The following is an 18,234-nucleotide window of genomic DNA, read 5'->3' on the forward strand; positions in this document are numbered from 1 at the left end:
GAGGGCGTGTGTGGACACACTTCACGGCTCCGTGTGTTGTAAAAATAATCAGTATCTCCCGGAAGAACTATATTCCTAGGTTTTTTCACTTCCTCGTTCCCACTCGGTTGGAAGAGCATCCTTTTGTTTTCTCCCTACTTTCCTTTCTCCCTGGCTCAACTCGCTGACTTCAAGGGTCGCACAGCTAGGTCGTAGCGCTCAGCCGGTGCTTTGCTGTTAGCTCTTTCTGGTTTGCGTCCGTGTCTTTCTACAGGGTGCTAGATCCATTGAAAGTCAGGTTGGTTATAAACCTTCCTTGGGGGGAAATATGTGCACACCCACAAGGATTTTGATAGTCCATGAATTTACCTGTTTTCTGAACCCGCCCTTTCTTAATCTTGGGGATTACGGTCATGCAGGGCTGCTAATGTTTGCTTTACACTCGAAAATGACGCACTTCGGGGAGGAGTTCGATTGAAGTCTAAAGCTCCACCGCGCGGGAGGAGACAAAGGCTTTTATGGGAAAATTATTTATTCCCTGAAAAATATTCGAACTTTCCCTCGTCCACCGACTCGGCCTCCACCAGAAGTACTTATTGGTTCATCAGTCCCTAGCCGAGCGCCCGAGAAGCGCCAGGTGGGACTCCAAAACCGGACCGTGAGAGCAAGAAGCGCGGAGCCGGAAGTCGCCCTAGCCGGAGAGCTGGAAACCCGGAACGCGGATCTCCTCCCTCGTCCCGCCCCGCCCGGAAACGGCCCGCTGCGCTGGCGGCGCCCGCACTGGGCATGTGCACGCGGCGCCGCGCATGCTCCGTGGAGGCCCGCTTCGGTTTCCGTCGCGGGGCCCGCGGCGTCTCGTAGCGCAACCGGAACTAGCCGTTGCGGGCCGGCCTTCTCCGCGCTTGGGCCTGCAGGTGATCTCCGAGCCCCCCCCCGGCCCCCTCCGCCCTCGTCGTCCCCCTCGGTTCGGCCGCCGTCCTCTCGCAGCCGCCGGCATGAGCGCCAGGCCGTCCGCGTCGCCGCCCGCGCCGGGCCCGCGGCTGTTGCTGCTGTCGCTGCTCCTGCTGGGGACGGTCCCGGGCCCGCACCCGGGCAGCGCCTTCTACCTGCCCGGCCTGGCGCCGGTCAACTTCTGCACCGAGGAGAAGAAGACCGACGAGTGCAAGGTGGGAAAGGCCCGGCGGGCCGCCCGCGGAGGGGGCGTAGCTGTGGGTGGGGTCGCGTTCCGGAGCGGCGGCGGGCGGGCAGGGGCCGTGCTTCCTCGGGGCCGCTTCCCAAAGGTGCGCTGAGCGCTCGGGCTACCCGTCCTCCTCGTCCCCGCCAGGTCTCAGGCACTGCTCCGGCGGCGAGCCGATCGCTCTTGGGCTGGCCTGCCCGCAGCTCCCGGGGTGACCTGCCGCCCGCCCCGTGGGGCGCTCCCAGCCGAGCGACTACTTAGAGTAACTTTTCCTTGTATGGCTTCCCGTGTCATTGTATTTTTCTGGAATTCCTGGTTACGACGATTTATTCTCTCTAGGACTTTGGTGTCTCACTTGAAGATTAGCAGTCGCTTACTTAACCTGTGGATCGTGACATCTCCTCTCATCAAAACTGCGTTAGTAAAGAGTAGTTATCAAGACGCTTAATTCCTGGCCTTTAAATGTTATTTTTAAAAATCTCTATAAACATATTTAAGAGATCCCAAGTGGGTTTCTCCGAGATAGTTTTAAATACTTTAAAGAGGCATACGGCGAAAGAATCTGTCTTGAAAGTATTGGCTTCGTAGAACATTGGCCTACAAGTTTTTCGGTTTACCAGCTGATAGCGGTTTTTATGTTATTAGGTGTAGAGCATCACAATATACCATTATTTCGTTAAGTTACTGAAACTTAACCATTTGCAGGATCGAGGCTCTCCTTGAAACCGTTCATTTTAACAGTTCAAATAATGGTTCAGAAAACGTTTACAGTCTGCAATTGGCTCATTTACTAACTTTTTAAAGCTGGTGTTTATTTTATGACTGTTAGCTTTACCGCAGTTGTGCGTTAGGGAGGCTGTTAAAGTTTTCACTGCATTTTGCTGTTTCTAGGTTTACATGTGTCCACTATGCAGTGTCACGTTGGCACAATCACATTAGTTTTCAAAAGAAACAAACCAACCTGTGGCTGTGAAAATGCCAATGAATCTGGTTAAGAGTGCTGGCTGTTCTACCAGAGGTCCTGGGTTCAGTTCCCAGCAAACCATCTGTGGTGAGATCTGATACCCTCTTGTGATCTGCAGGCATACGTGCAGATACAACTCAGGCTAACAGTCGGCAGTATTTAACTGTGGTACTCTGTCTCTGCCTGCTTGTGGAGAGTTCAGGCCCAAAGTGAGATCCAGTCTTGTAGGCACCCTAGGTTTTGTCTTTTAGATATCTCAGCAGCCCGCCTTTACAACCGCATACCCAGCCTGTGAGTGAGTGTGTGATGTCTTCATAGTGTCTCGGAGAGGAAAGTACCTTCCCAGCCTCTCCAGCCACCGCTGGAGAATAGAAGCTTATGAAGAGATTGATGAGGTCTGATGTGGAAGGTGTGTGTCCACGTCCCTAAAGAACAGACGAGGGAGCGTTTGGGATGAGATGAGTGTGAAGGAATTTATAGGTGGTCTGTAAGCTAAATGTTTTTTTTTTTTCTCTCACGAGGTCCTTAAGTATCTTTGTGGAAAGTTTTCAGGTCCTTTGAGATTTTTAGCTTTGATAGATGTGGGGATAAACTAGGCAAGACATCACATCCTGGATGTCGGAACTTCAGCTGTTGGCCAATAGGACCAAGGGCGTGTCGCTGGTCTCCCCCTGCTTGTCGGTGAGAATTTAAGCTTCTTCCCTTTTCTCTCACTGGGGAGGTATTCTGCATAGTGAAATTTTTATTACCTCAGTCAGGATGGCAGCTACTTGTTTTGAGTGCCCCTTTCCTCTCTTCCTGACAGATTCATTTCACAGCTGGGAGGCTGGGCAGCTAAGGGTTAGGTGCCCACAGAGTCAGCGTCTGGTGAGGTCTGTATGCAGGTGTCTTCATGTGGGAAGGATGAAAGAGCTTCTTTAGGCCTCTTCGAGAACACTAAACCTTGGTGGGCGTGCCCTGCCCAGACCTGGTTATCCCCTTCATAGTACCTTTACCTGAGGGTCTTCGTTTCAGTGCAGGAATTGGGACAAGAGAGCGGAAGGTTCAGACCATCCATCCTGTGTTTCTTAAGAGGACAGAGGGACTTATTTAAACATCAGAAGTGAACAGAGTAGCCTTTGATACTGTTCTCTTACATAATTCTGCTTTTTCTGCTCTGTAGCACAGGGACAGTCGTGTTTGCTTCTTATGTTTGACTGAGAGGAAGCATCGTCTTTGCACTGGATGTGTGCAGAGTGAGGCAGCTCTCGCCCTGTGGAGCACGTGCAGAATGGCTCTCCAGTCCTCGTCCTGCATTCTCTCAGGATGGATTTTGAGACTGAGGATGTGGATACTTTGTCGACTTAAAATTGTTGTATAAGCCTTGTGGCTGGGCACACCTTTAATCGCAGAGGCAGGGACAAGCTCATCTCTTGAGTTTAAGGCCAGTCTAGCTACATAAGGAGTCAGGGCCTCCAGGGCTGTGAAGAGAGACCTTGTCTCAACAACAACAGTTTTATGTTTAATTTCCTGGCAGAGAAACAGGAGTCCACTCAACATAAAATCCTGTTTATGCTACTCTAATTTCTGATTTATGATCTTAGCTTTCATGAATACTGAATTGTCCTGGTTTACCCTGTTTTAGCATAATGCCATTCCATGTGTGTACATTTAAATACCTGTGTGATCACGATGTGTGCATTCTTGTTTCTGTTAGAGATGGGAGCTTTTTATTAACTTATGCTGTCTGTGACTTCCTAACCATTTGTGCTTGTCAGGCATTTTGTTCAGTTTCAGTTTTTTATGTTGTAATTAGTTTGTTGAAATGTACTTAGCACGGATTAGTTGTGGGTTGTTTTTTGTCAAGATTTATTTTACCTTTAATTATGTGTGTTTGTGTGCAGATGCCTATGAGTGTGGGTGCCTGTGGAGGCCAAAAGTGTCAGATCCTCTGGAGCTGGAGTTACCATTAGTTGTAGCCCCCAGATGGGTGGGTACTGGGAATTGAACTCAGGACCTGTAGAAGAACAGTGCTGGACTCTTAACGACTGAGCCGTCTTCCCAGCTCCTATTTGTGTATTCTTAAATGTAACTTTTTCCCCCTGGTTTTTCGAGACAGGGTCTCTCTGTGTAGTCCTGGCTTTCTTGGAACTCACTTTGCCGACGAGGCTGGCTTCAAACTCATAGAGATCCGCCTGCCTCTGCCTCCCAAGTTCTGGGATTAGAGGCATGCACCACCACCGCCTGGCTGTAAATCTTATTTTTTAATTTTATTGTCTGTGTATGAGTGTTTTGCCTTCGTGTGTGTCTGTGTCATGTGCATGCTGTGTACCCAGGGAGTCTACATCAAATATCTTGGAACTGAAATTACAGACACTTGTTAGCGCCTTGTGGATGTTGGATAGAACCTGGACCTTCCAGAAGAGCAGCCGGTGGTCTTAAGTCATCTCGCCAGCCCCCTCCTAAGTGTGTGTCTTGTGTGCCTGTGTGTGTGACCACCTGAGGGGACAGGGCTCAGATCCCACTCGAGCTGGAGTACCGATGGTTGTGAGCCACTGACATGGGGACTGGGAACCAAACTCAGGTCTGGTCTTCTTCACGAACAGAATCCACTGTTAATATTTATTTCTGAGTTGTTGAAATGGGATTTTGCTTTCCTGACCTCAAGTACAAAATATTTCAGCTTTATCCTACCTACTGTTGGGATTACCAGGTACAGTTATACATTTAATAACTATAATACCTGAGATACCCTTGTGTGTATGGGGGTGTTAAGAATTGAACCCAGGGACTTGTATATACTAGCCGTGTGCTCTACCACTGGTCTATAGCCCCATTTCTGGAAACATTTTTCATGCGTGGCTTTTAGTGCCGTTGAGGCATCTGGTTTTCCTTCCTCACATCTGCGCCTTATTTTGTTAGTTTTAAGACCATAACAACAAAGGCCTGCACTATGGGTTCTGTTCCTGCAGCCTCTCTTCCATGGAGGGATAATTGGCTGTGTGATCAGAGCGAGTGCATCTGCACAGGGTGAGGTGTACAGTTCCCTGTAGCGAGCAGCATAGAGCCACACCTGATGGAGATGTATAATCAACTCCTATGGCTAAAGTTTGACTTATGCCTGATCACGCAATGATCATCAGCTGCTTGCATATGCGTGGGCCTATGGGCAGTGCCCACCTGGCAATCCGGGATTGGCAGCCCATGCCTACTTAAGGGCTGGGAGAGGTTTGCCAGAGAAAGAGAGAGAGGGAGAGGGACGGAGAGGGTGGGAGAAGGAGATGAATTGCTGTGAATAAAGTCCTGAAAACTGCTGCAAGAAGAGCTCCGGGTGTTGGCGTTTTTCCTTGCTGGTCGAGGGTGGACGTGACAAGTGGTGGCCCGTACGGGGAACCTCCAAACCTCTCTCCGTGGAGCCCAGAACTTGCTGCAGGGGGTGCAGCAGTAAGATTGAGGAATCGCAATAAATGCGGGTTTTATGCTCTCACCTGCAGAAAAGAGAGAGGTGGAGAGAGAGGAGAGAGAGAGGGGAGAGAGAGAGAAAGTGAATAAAGTCCTGGAATAAACTGCAGTGAGAAGAGCTCCGGTGTGTCGCGCGTCATCCTTGCTGGACGAGGTGGGGCGTGGCAGTGTTCCCACCGTTAGGAAAGTCTTGATTCAGGTAGCTGCTGTGTCTGGTAGCTGTGGACCAGTCTCAGTGGAGTGAGTGGCTGTGCTTGAAGGTGAGTGACAGTTCACCTTCATGCTTTAACTGTCAATATCTGGCTCCTTAATGTCAGTTCAGACCTAAGAACTAAAGTAGCACAAGCTCTCAAAACATTGGAGAGATCATATTCTTAGGGGAAAGAGTAAGGTTTGCTTTGGTGGCACACGCACATCTTTAATCCCAGCATTTGGGCAGCAGAGGCAGGCAGATCTCTGTGAGTTCCAGGCCAACCTGGTCTACATAATGAGCTCCAAGACTAAAGAGACCCTGCCTCCAAAAAAAAAGACACTTGCCAGTGAGCCTGACAATCTGATTCAATCTTTGGGATCTGGGTCCCACATGGAGGAGAAAACCTACCCCCAAAAGGTCTGCTCGCGCGCGCACACACACACACACACACACACACAGAAATTTAAAGAAGAAAAATTGAAATTCTTCCCTGTACTGTAAAGAACAATGACCAACTCTACCCCCTAGTGGCTAACAACAGCAAAGCTCAGATACCATTAGTTCAGCAACCCTGATAAAATGAAGGCTTTCCCAGTCATACTTTTAAACCTTCCTTTCTTGGAGTTATTTTTAGAAACTATAGATTGTTTCAGTTTAGTTGCCTTCAAACATGGAATGAGTCAGATTTAAGAAGGCAGGCCTGTGTGTTGCTCTGAGCAGAGCAGACTGTCTCTAGCATTTGACTGAAGTAGTATGAAGATTTTGAAGTACTGAAACAAAAATCAGTTTATGTGTGTATTTATTGTTTCAATTGGGTAGCATTTACTGACTGGCATTTGGTTTCATACCCTCGTAGTTTTCTCTGGAATAAAAGTGTGGATTCTTACCTTCTGGAAACCTAGGAGTGTGTGGGTGGTATTTCAGGATTGGCGTTGGGAAGACTCAGTTAGCCACAGTAAATAAACATTTTACCAGTTCTTCCTTCCAGATCTGTATAGCTAAGCGCACGAAACAAAGTCACGGGCATTTTGCCACATTACAGCAAAGTAAACCTGCATGTGTGCCCTCGCTGGCCTGTACTGCCCTCCTCACACCGGGGTTCTCCTCACACTGCCTGTTCTCAGTCTTCTTACACACATCTGCCACCTGGGCTTCTAGTAAGTTTTCTAGTTCCTGTGGCCACCGGATCCTTCCTTCTCTGTTGCTGTTAGGTAAACTGCTAGGGCGGGGGGTGAGGGGGTGGGGGGGACACTGCTTTCATCCTAGGATTGGCAGACAGGCAGGCAAAGCTGAGTTTGAGGCCAGCCAGGGCTGCACAGTGAGAGCTTAGCTTAAAAGAAAAAAAATTAAAAAGAAAGAACAATTTCCATAAAGGGCAGGCCTACTAGATGCCCTCTGCTAATAATGGTAATGACTGCCGTCGTAGCGTTTATGTATTCTGGACACAGAGTAACTTAGTCAGTCTCCATAACCATTCTGGGTTTTTAGATGGGGAACAATGGAAACTCAGTACTTAATTTAGTGATTATACACTTAATTCAGTTCACAGAGGCAATAGAGTTCAGCCAAAAAGCAGGTAAGCCCAGGACTGTCTGACGCCACAGCTCTGGCTTCTCACCACTCTGGGATGCCCTGTGCATTTTCCTTCTGTGCTGCTCTGCCTCCTAGGAACCAAGACTTCCAGAATTGATGTTAGTCCCCCCAAAAAAGTTATTTGTCTATGTAAAGAATTTCGAATTTTTTTTCTTTTTAGGGTATTTTTAGACAGGGTGTTGTATAGTCCAGGTTGGCTTTGTAATCCGAATGTCTGAGGCTGGCCTTGAACTCTTGACCTCCTGTCTCCACCTCCTGAGTGCTAGGACTAAGGTGTGCACACCACCTGCTCCACGGTCAGATGTATACTCCAGTCTTTGATACACTCTAAAATTGGAACTTTATTTTTCAGAGATATGAGGAAATAGCCTTGAGTAAGTAATAGATCAGCTTCCGTGAACAATAAAACACTCCCACCCTTTCTTGTAACCTGAGTTTCTACTTAACAACTTCCTACTAAGATTTTTTTTTTTTATCGTGTCTGCATTAAGACTTACATCAGTCCACTTCTCTAACATTAGGCAGTGAGATCTTGTGTGGCCTTCCCCATTGTATTTTAGACCCTTTTAATACTGCCTGGCTGATGGCTTTGATCCTTATACAGTGGTGCCTCCTCTCTGAGCGCCCTTTCTCCACTGTAAGTGTTAGGTGGAGCTGATGCAGTGGCAGTGAGAAGAAGCAGAATAAAGGCCAAAGCAAGAGCGCTTCAGCCTGACCGTGTGTCTCTAGCAGTAAAACAGATCTGACTGAAACAGAAAATAGAAACATGCACTGGGAAGGTGGATTTAGAAGGGACACCCCCGCACTCTAAATCAGATTTAAAAAAATTGCCATATAAATTTTTTCCCAGGGATTCATAGAAGATTTCTTTAAGTACAAGAGTAGAGTCATTCTTGCCAAACTTAATAAGAAAAGTTAAATATTTAGTCCCATTTTCCTTCCTGGATAAGTCTGTTTTGAAGACTTGATACCAGAAAAGAAAGGGCCCAATTCCCCAGCACAGCTTCCTAAAAGTGAACTCTTGGGAGTAGGTCTGAAATTAAGATGAACATTGGCTGATATTGCATAGGTCCAATGAATGAAGGCAGTATCTTCAGTGTGCCCTTGGCATTTGGGGTCGTTGTCGAACAGCAAGCTTTTCTCTTTTTTGAGACAGGGTACCACTCTGTAGCCCTGGCTGGCTTGGAACTAGCTGCACAGAACAGGCTGGCCTCCTGGCTGGGATTAGAGGTGTGCACCACCACGCTCCACCACAGTGGCTTTTCATACTATGTACAATATATATGACGTTTCCATTCGCGTATATATTTTGATCATATTCATCCCACCCATGCCCATATCCTAAATGCCACTCATAGTGCTTGCTGTTTTAATGATGAGAAAATTAAACCCCGCAGAGACTCGGTAACTCTCCCTAACAAATGCAAATATGTCAGCACTGTGTGCATGCACTGCCTACAGAGGCCAAAAGAGGGATTGGATTCCCCTGGAGCAGTAGTTACAGGTGGTTGTGAGCCGCTGAATAGGTGGTAGGAACTGAATCTGGTCCTCTGGAAGAGCAACCCGTGCTCTTAACCTCAGCCACCTCTCCAGCCCCCATAATTTATTTTTTTATATTAAAAATGACAAGTACCTCCCCTCATGAGCATGCAAATTTGCTTTCATTTTCAGTAATTGACATAATTATATTATACCAAATAATTGTTCTGTCAATTAATGTTTGATTTATAGTCTTATTTTCTGTACCCATTACTCACTCAGTATTGTGTAAAAACTTTATTGGCTATAGTCACAAGCAGAAAAGCTTAAGAAACCCACTGAATAGCTGAGATCTGATCAATGGCTGTGCAGAAGCAATGACCCAGCATGTACAGTCATTTCCGCTTGTACGGCTAGAGGATCTCCTACAGAAACCCAGGGTTATCCATACACTAGTGAATCTCTATCCAAGCTCAGGATGTTCAGACTAACAGACAACAAATATACATATTCATTTAATTTATAATTGCACGTCAGCTATGGAGCTATGGACCATCTTCTTTATGTACCATTTTCTTTTATTATCACCTCATTTAGTCTTTACATTCAAGGTCATTACTTGTCCAAGATCACATGTTTATTGAGACTGGACCTAAAGTCTTAAGACTTAATTGTTTAATGTGTGAGTATTGCCATGGGTACCTGCAGAGACCAGCAGGCAGGTGTGTGTCACCCGAGTGGTTCTAGGAACTGCACTCAGCTCCCCTGAAGGAGAGCTTGTGCTCCTGAGTCGTGTCTCCACAGCCGTCTGGTGCTGTGCTGTCCCAGACTAATCTCGTGCTTCTCATGTGCAGTGGTAAAATGAGCTTTGTCTCTAGGCGGAAGATTTGTGAGGAATACTGTTTTTATGGAAAACTCTTGATAATAACAGACTTTTTGTATCACAAAGCAGAACCAACACATACTGCATAGAGGCATTATCCATATCTTTCCTATGTGTACAATTTGAGGCTACTTTGCTAGATCATGAAAAGTTGACAGAGAAGGTAAATTTAATGGAGGATTTGCTATTAGATAAAAATGCCAAATGCATGGTTAGCAAAAACTAGTAAGATGCACATAATTTTCGAGAGTGGGACAAGAACCGGTGTGAACCTTAGTGAGCAGCAGAGTCAGATGCGTTGAGGTGGACACAATTGGTTTAAATGACACTGTTGTAGAAACAGAGGCTTTCCTGGCGGCTAGAGTTAGTGAAAGATGGACCCTGAGCCAGTGATCTCAGTGCTAAGGAGGTAGAGGAGGAGGAACGTGAATTCAGGATCAACTTTAGCTCAATGGCTGATGTGGGATCCCTCTGTATGTTGTGAATACCATTGGTTAATAAAGAAGCTGTTTTGGACCTGTGATAGGGTAGAACAGAGCTAGGTGGGGAATACAAAACTGAATGCCGGGAGAAAGAAGGTGGAGTCAGGAGAAGCCATGTAGCCCTGCCAGAGACAGACACCTAACCTTGCCGGTAAGCCACAGCCACGTGGTGATATACAGATTAATAAAAATGGATTAAATTAAGATGTAATAGTTAGCCAAAGGGAAGCTAGAGCTAATGGGCCAAGCAGTGATTTAATTAATACAATTTCTGTAGTTTCTTTGGGGCTGAGCAGCCTGGGACAAACAAGCAGCCCTCCTACAACACATAGCGAAACCCTAACTCAGAACCAAAAAAATGTAGTTTTAGAAGGAGCTAGGCCGGATGGTGGTGGTGCACACCATTAATCCCAGCACTTGAGAGGCAAAGGCAGAGGCAGGTGGATCTCTGTGAGCTCAAGGTCTGCCTGGTCTACAGAGCTAGTTCCAGAACAGCTAGGGCGGCTACACAGTAACCTTGTCTCAAAAAACAAAAACAAAGGAAGACTAGTAAACCTGATTTGTAAGGCTATTTTAAATTGGAATTTAGACAAGTATGGGTTTAAGGAAGTGGATAGCTGTAGAATGGTGGATATTTTTTCCCGTAAACCCCAGGACTGGCACCTGAAGCTAATTAGGGTGTTAAATATAGCAAGGAACATGCAGGAAATGTTTTAACTTATTGGTAATATTAGATCTATGATAAAAATGCCAATAAAGTTTGTAGTGTTAGAGCTGTAATGAATGTAATGCTAACAGGACAACTTCAGGGTGTGTGATCCCAAGCATCCTGAGGTTCAAGGTCATCCTTGGCCCTACAGATAGGTCAAGTCCAGTCTGGGCTACATGGGACCCTGCTCCAAAAACAAGTTATATGAGAGAGCAAGGTTGAGTCTGTTAAGTTTATTTGGACTAAATAAAGTAAATTAATTTGGTCTTGGACAAATTTAGAAAGAATATTTGAAAAGAAGCAACGTATACTTGAGGATGAGCATTTAGCTTTGGGTAGAACGCACAGGAGAAATGAGTCTCTTTGAAGAATTTCTACCCGGGGACAGAGAGAGGTTGCTCAAAAGGACCTTTGACCTTCTATTATACTAGGACACTTTGGTGTTTGGACCATGAAGTTTGCTGTAGTTGTGCTTGATGACACATCTGTTGAAAGTGTTGTGTGGGTGTAGCCGAGTCCTGGGAAAACCAGCTGGCATGGTAAAGGGGGCAGCTGAAAAGATTGCAGCCTTCCGGTTTTCGGGGTTTCCTCTAAAAATGAGGCTTACAGGGAAACGGAGTCCAGCGCAGCTCACTGCCTGTTGTCAAAAGGCTGGCTCTCAAGCGACAGGTTGTTTTTTACGCTTTTAGGTGGTTGAGGAGGAAAGAAGAAAATTATTTAGTAATTATTGAGAATCCCATGAACTTCTGTTTTTATTTTAAAGACCTTTCAGCTTACTGGACCTCAGGCATGGCCTCAGTTCCCAGTTGTCTGGGCTGCTTTTACACCACAGGGTAAAGCCAGTGGGTGCTACAGGCCCTAAACGGTTTTCTCTGTCTCTTTATAGGAAAGGTTTGAAGCCCTGGGATGGAGTAATAAAATGAGGGCTGTTTTTTTTGGAACAAGGCTCTGATGACTGGAGTGAAAATGTTAAGTATACAAAGAGATTATTTATATAAACGGCACCAAGCAGCTTGATATTCTATTACTTCTGCCCAATTTAGAAGCCATTGGCCTCCTATGGCCATTTAACTTTAACTAGCATTAAATACAAGTCAAGAATTCCATTTATTTAGCTCCAGTAACTGACCACATTCTAAGTGCCCAGTGGCCTCCATGGCCTGGAGGGTGTCACGTCCAACAGTGCAGATGGAGAACATTGGGTTCTGTTGGACACCGCTGCACAGTAGGATGCCCGCAGCTTTCATCTTGGGCATGCCATTGCTGAAGCTTCTCAAAAACTGCTAGGAAACGGGATTATCGTTCTCATTCTTCAAACGAGAAAACGTAGACACGAGAAAGGAACCTGCCTGTCCACCAGGTGGGTCAGAGTGAGGACTAAAGCCTTGGCAGCCTCGCTTCCCAAGACGAGGTTGGGAAAGGATACGCCTGATGATGATAGCATTGTAGGTCTGCAGGTTTTGAAACTGAAAACTTAGAAAGTCTCAGAGAAAGAAATCTGGAGTCATGTAGGAGAAATCTGGAGATCAGCCTGAATTAGATTTAGAGTCCTTCCTTTCTTTATTAGATGTTAGAGTATTTGAATTTAGGTTTGTCTTTATAGCTATGTTAGTAAAGAGTCTTTTAACCAAGTAAACCATCAGCTACAAGTTTTACCTTCACAGTGGTTGTGTGTGTTTGACTTTAATTACTCAAACATTCTGTGATGCTGAACTCTCACGTCCTGCCGTCTTGTTTGCTGATGACCATTGGCATATTTTTATGCAGAGAGACTTATATTGTGCGGCGGAAGCCAGTGTGGGCTTTTGAGTTGCTATTTTCTTAAGTATAGAGTTTGTCTGTGAAACTTGTTTACAAAGGTTAATACTGCCTTTAGGAGCTTAGCTGATGAACTCTCCACCTGTTTGTAGTGTCAGTCTTTTTTGTCTGTATCTTCTCATTCTGTTAGCACTGTTTAAAATACAAGATGAGTATTACCACCATTGTGCCCATAAGGAAACTGAAGCATCCGTGGGGAAACTGACTTGTTAAATAATTTGTCCCAGATTACACAGTTAAGCGATTGGACAAGGTTTGTAACCCAGGCCATCTGACCCACAGTCTATACTTAGATCTGCTCTGTTTTACTCTTCCCCTAATGACAGGGAGAGGCAAGCATGTTGAATTCAGGGACAGTCCTCAGAAGTTGATCTGGATAGTGAGCAAGCAGTTTTCCCTGCTGAGCTGTCTTGTGGGCCCTATTGGCCTGTTACATTGCACATTGCGTATCTTGTTTTGCCTTTTGGTAAGTGGGGGGTAGTAGAAAGTATTGAGTACTGGTGAAATTGGAACGGCAGTGTGGCTTTATGCCATTCTTGGCACCCTCTTGATCTCATCCACAGGTAGCCACAGCAGTCTTGACTCGATGAAGATATTTGTCTCAGTATTTGGTTAGCCCCCAAAGTGTTTCAGGACTCAGATGGCTTCCCGGGAAGCTACTCTATATCTAGGAGCAATTTTGAAAGCTGTAGTAGAAAGATGTTTTCTAAGAGGTTGAGTTAGCCTTTCTCCCTTTCCTTTGTGTTGAACGGGATCTGGTTACTAATTGTAGTGCGTCATTCTCCACTGATCGCAATGGTCCAGCAGCGTTAGACCGCGTGGTCATCTCCTGGCTGCTTAAGAATGCATATAATGCATGGGATTCTATTTACAGTGTGGTTAGTTGAGAAAATCTAACCACTGTGGCAGCATTTCTTGGGGAGAAATTGCTGCTTTGTTTTGTTTGAGACAAGGTTTCTCTGTAGCCCTGACTGTTCTAGAATTAACTTTATAGACCAGTTTGGCCTTGAATTTATAGTTGTACCTGCTCTGCCTCCCACGTTCTAGGATTAAAGGTGTGTGCTCAGCAAAAGTTTTTTTTCTTATGTTTGTTTATTTATTTGTTTGGTTGTTGAGACTAGCTCTGGTTGTTCTGGAACAGAAATTACTTTCTAAGAGGTACATTTTGTTTTTATTTAGGAGCTGTGCATACGTGTGTGCTTGTTCTCCAGAGGCTGGGAGAGGACGCCTCGTCCTTTAGAGCTGGATTGAGGCTGTGAGCTGAACTTCAGGTGCTGGGGACTGAACTCTGGTCCTTGGCAAGAGCACTGCACCCTCTTAACCCTCTCCTCTTCCCTAGAAATAAACTACTTCTGTGCTGTCAAATGAAGCTGCTGAATTTAGAGAGCAGACTTTTAAAACAACGAGACAAATGCTTTTTAAATATCTTATTTAACATTATAGAAAATTTAGAATTTAAAAAGCATTAGAAATACTGGAGACACATGAGTAAAAGTTACATAGGTTTGTTTGTTTTTGTTTTTGTTTTTTTGTTTTTTTTTTTGGTTTTTCAAGACAGGGTTTCTCTGTAGCTTTGGTGCCCGTCCCGGAACTAGCTCTTGTAGACCAGGCTGGCCTCGAACTCCCAGAGATCCACCTGCCTCTGCCTCCTGAGTGCTGGGATTACAGGCGTGCGCCTCCACCGCCTGGCTCATAGGTATGTTTTAAATGCATATAATTCATTAATCGAATATTTATGATAGAGTGGTTTAATGGTTGGAGCACTTGTGCTGTCTTCAGGGTTCATGCTCTAATCCTATGCTTCCTCATTCCAGGCTGAGATAGAGCTGTTTGTTAACCGACTTGACTCCGTGGAATCTGTTCTTCCTTATGAATATACAGCGTAAGTTTCCTGCTTGGTTTTTGTATAAACTTTCATGTGACGCGCCACAATTCTGTGTTTAGAGCTTTTAATTTCCCTACAGAAATAAGTTCATACTCATTTCCTAAATGCGGAGGGTCTAAAGATTTGGGTAGAAGTGGTGGAGACGGAGTCTCACTCGTTCTGGCTTCGAACTCTTGGCAAATCTCCTGTCTCAGCCTCTCAGATGTTGGGATTGCAAGAAAACACCACACCCAGCTCAGAACACTTTGAGGTAACACCTGCTGTTCTGGAGCTGGAGAGATGACTCAGCTCAGAGCACATGTGGTCCTCCAGAGGACCCGGGTTCAGCTCCAGCACTCACGCGGTGGCTCCAGGTGCAGAGGGTCCCCTACCTCTTGGGGCCTCCATGGGGACCTGCACACATGTGGGGGCAGCATGTGCACACACAGCAGCAAATTCTGCTTGAAGAACTGGACTGCTGTTCTTGTGTCGCTTTGTAGCATAACCGATGGATTTTCCTTTTTTACCTGATTATAAAAAATTAATTTTGTTCCTTTTAACTTTTTATTTATGTGTATGGGTGATTTGACTACCTGAATGTCTGTGCAGCACACGCATGCCTGGTTTGGGGGCAGAATTATGCATCAGGTGCTCTGGAAGTGGTGTTAGAGATGGAGATAAGTCACCATGTGGGTGCTGGGCTGGAGCCCATGTTCTGAGGAAGAGCCAAGCCCTAGCTCTACTCATTCTGTAGACAACAGAGATCCGCCAGCCTCTTGCCCCCCCCCCCAAGTGCCACAACATCTGGCTTCCTAGATATTTTTGAAGAGAATTCTGCTTCACATTGTCCTCAGAAAGAACCACTATTTTGTCTCTGAGACATCTTTTCCTCGGATTTTTAAATGTATATACCCATATTTGTATAGCTTATTTTAAGCAGGAGTGAGTTTGTTTGATTTGCACCTTTCTCAGCAGGGTTCTCCTTCATGTCAGTCAGTGTGCAGTCAGTTTGGTCTTTTTTGTAACTTGTAAGAATTATGTATAGCCCAGCTGCTTAGTTACTTATTTAAAGTTATTGCTTCTTATTATTTCATGTCTGGGTATGTTTGTGGTGTCAGTGTTCTCCATCCACCACTGCATGGCTTAGCTAATTACAATGAGGTGGTCAGGCTTGTGCATGATACTTTACCCAGTGAGCCATTTTCTGGCTTTCCAAGTTGTTTTATAAAATGTGCTGCATAAAAATGCCTGTAGTCATTGAACTGCTGTATTCCATGTTGGCTGTTACATAGTTCCTAGATTCTAAAGGAGTTAAAATTGCTCTGTTTCTCAGGCTGGAGAGATGGCTCCATGGTTAAGTGTACTGCCTGCTCTCCCAGAGGACCTGGGTTCAATTCCTAGTACCCACGTGGCAGCTCACAACCTGCCTGTAACTTCAGTTCCAGGGGATCCAACACCCTCACACAGACAATACAGCCAAAACACCGGTGCTTACAAAATAAAATCATAAAATTTTTTTCATGGCTCAAAGAGTTCTAAAGCACAATTTTTGCCACACAGAAAAGTGTTTGCCCAGTAATCTAAGTGTATGTAAAAAAGGAGTGCAGAAGCCGAGTTGAGTTGACAGCCTTCTTCACAGAGCCTTTGATGCCCTTGTCTGGTGTCTGTTTGTTAAGGCGTCGGCATGTCTTCTTCAGTCTTTGTTCCTGTTGGGAGCATTGACTGGGTCTGATCTCTGAAATGCATCCTCCTCTCAGTGGCCGGCTGTCCTGTCTCCATCGTGACGCCAGTGTCGACGTGGATACGGATGCCCTGCAGTTTCTGTGGCACATTGAAGCCCAGCATCACTAAGCTAGCTCGTAGTACATGGCCATTACAGAAGAGGCTGGGGTGACTGGATGCTGCTTTCACCAGTCTGAGGTCTCATAGTGAAGGGATGGGTGGTCGCCATATCTGGGTGAGGTAGTATAAATTGGTACATCTTCTGGAAGTGTCATCCTTAACATCCATTAAGAAGTTACAAGCTGAATGGTGGTGGAGCACACCTTTAATCCCAGGAATTGGGAGGCAGAGGCAGATGGTTCTCTGTGAGTTGAAGGCCAGCCTGGTCTACAGAGAGAGTTCTAGGACAGCCAGGGCTGCACAGAGAAACCTGTCTCAAAAAAAAAAAAAAATTTACAACAAAAGATTAATCCTGAAAAATAAAGCTATATTATAAATAATTTTATAATTTTGCAAGAATAAGCTACAATGTTTAATTTTTTTCAAATTCTTAGTTATATATAATACAGAGAGTTTCTGGATCTGGTGGGACCTGTGGTGTTTGGGGTACTCCTCGCTGAACGAGCTGATAAAATACAGGGTCATTCAAGATTGCGCAGAGGTGCTTACCTCGTGGTTATCTTGTTTAAATGTTAATGCTCTTTCCTCAGGTTTGATTTTTGCCAAGCATCGGAAGGAAAACGCCCATCTGAAAATCTTGGTCAGGTGTTATTTGGGGAAAGAATTGAACCTTCGCCATATAAGGTTTGTATTTAGTGTTAAATAAAAATTATTTAGTAATAGTTTGGGGGATTCTTTTTGTTATGAGAACTGTCTTAAATAACTTGAACCTTACCAGTAGAGAGCTGCCCCCCCCTTCTTTTTAATCTTATTTTATGTGCGTGTGTGTTTTGTCTGTGTATATGTCTGTGCACCATTTGTGTGCCTGATTCCCAAAGGGATCCCTTGGAACTGGAGTTGCAGGTGCTGTGAGCCGCTTTGTTGGTGCTGGCAGGAAAACTGGTCCTTAGCACTGAGCCATCTCTCTAGCCCCAGTAGTAATTTCTTAAAGCCATGGTTTAGAAAGACCTTTCTTCTCTTCGTAGTGTGTCATTGGCAGGTCTTTCTGACTGTGTTCACACAGCGTGTACTGTGACGCCCTTGGCAGGTCTTTCTGACTGTTCACACAGCGTGTACTGTGACGCCCTTGGCAGGTCTTTCTGACTGTTCACACAGCGTGTACTGTGACGCCCTTGGCAGGTCTTTCTGACTGTTCACACAGCGTATACTGTGACGCCCTTGCAGCATACTGTCCCTTTTCTAGCCATGCGAAAGTTGTCTCTGTCACTTTCTGTCTGTTCCTTCTGTTTGAACAGTGTCTTTAGAATTCCTCTGTTTCCAAGTGTGACATGCCTGGGCTTCTCGACTGGTATTTTGAGGAGATTTTTTTTTTTTTTTTTTTTTTTTTTTTTTTTTTTTTGATTTTTCGAGACAGAGTTTCTCCGTAGCTTTTTGGTTCCTGTCCTGGAACTAGCTCTGTAGACCAGGCTGGCCTCGAACCCACAGAGATCCACCTGCCTCTGCCTCCCGAGTGCTGGGATTAAAGGCGTGCGCCACCACCGCCCGGCTGAGGAGATTTTTTAAATGTAGTTTTTGGTCTTTGTTTAGCTTGTCTTTCTCTTTGACTCACTAGAAGTGTTTTTGAGGAATGGAGTACAGCTGACTTGGTACAGTGCTTTACCATGGACAGTAGCCCGGGATCTCCCCTCAGCACCACGAAGCCAAGCATGGTAGCACAGCCTGTCATCCCAGCAGGAAAATCAAGTGTCCTCAGAGGTCTCAAAAACAAAAAGAGTAGCCGGGCAGTGGTGGCGCACGCCTTTACTCCCAG

General features: G+C 45.5%; 1 protein-coding gene across 1 annotated transcript in view; it reads left to right on the forward strand.

The window, feature by feature from the left end:
* The first annotated feature begins 894 nt into the window (after nucleotides 1-894).
* Nucleotides 895-18,234, forward strand: part of Tm9sf2 (transmembrane 9 superfamily member 2) — a 53,054-nt gene continuing 35,714 nt past the window's right edge. Inside the window, exons 1-3 of the mRNA XM_041673391.1 lie at nucleotides 895-1,145; nucleotides 14,533-14,600; nucleotides 17,015-17,108. Of these exons, the coding sequence (XP_041529325.1) occupies nucleotides 975-1,145; nucleotides 14,533-14,600; nucleotides 17,015-17,108 (333 nt within the window). The 5' untranslated portion in view covers nucleotides 895-974. The remainder of the gene's footprint in view (nucleotides 1,146-14,532; nucleotides 14,601-17,014; nucleotides 17,109-18,234) is intronic.

This window comes from Microtus oregoni, unplaced genomic scaffold, assembly GCF_018167655.1.
Source record: "Microtus oregoni isolate MIOR12 unplaced genomic scaffold, Mior012 000001F_ref0000356, whole genome shotgun sequence".
NCBI classification, from domain to species: domain Eukaryota; kingdom Metazoa; phylum Chordata; class Mammalia; order Rodentia; family Cricetidae; genus Microtus; species Microtus oregoni.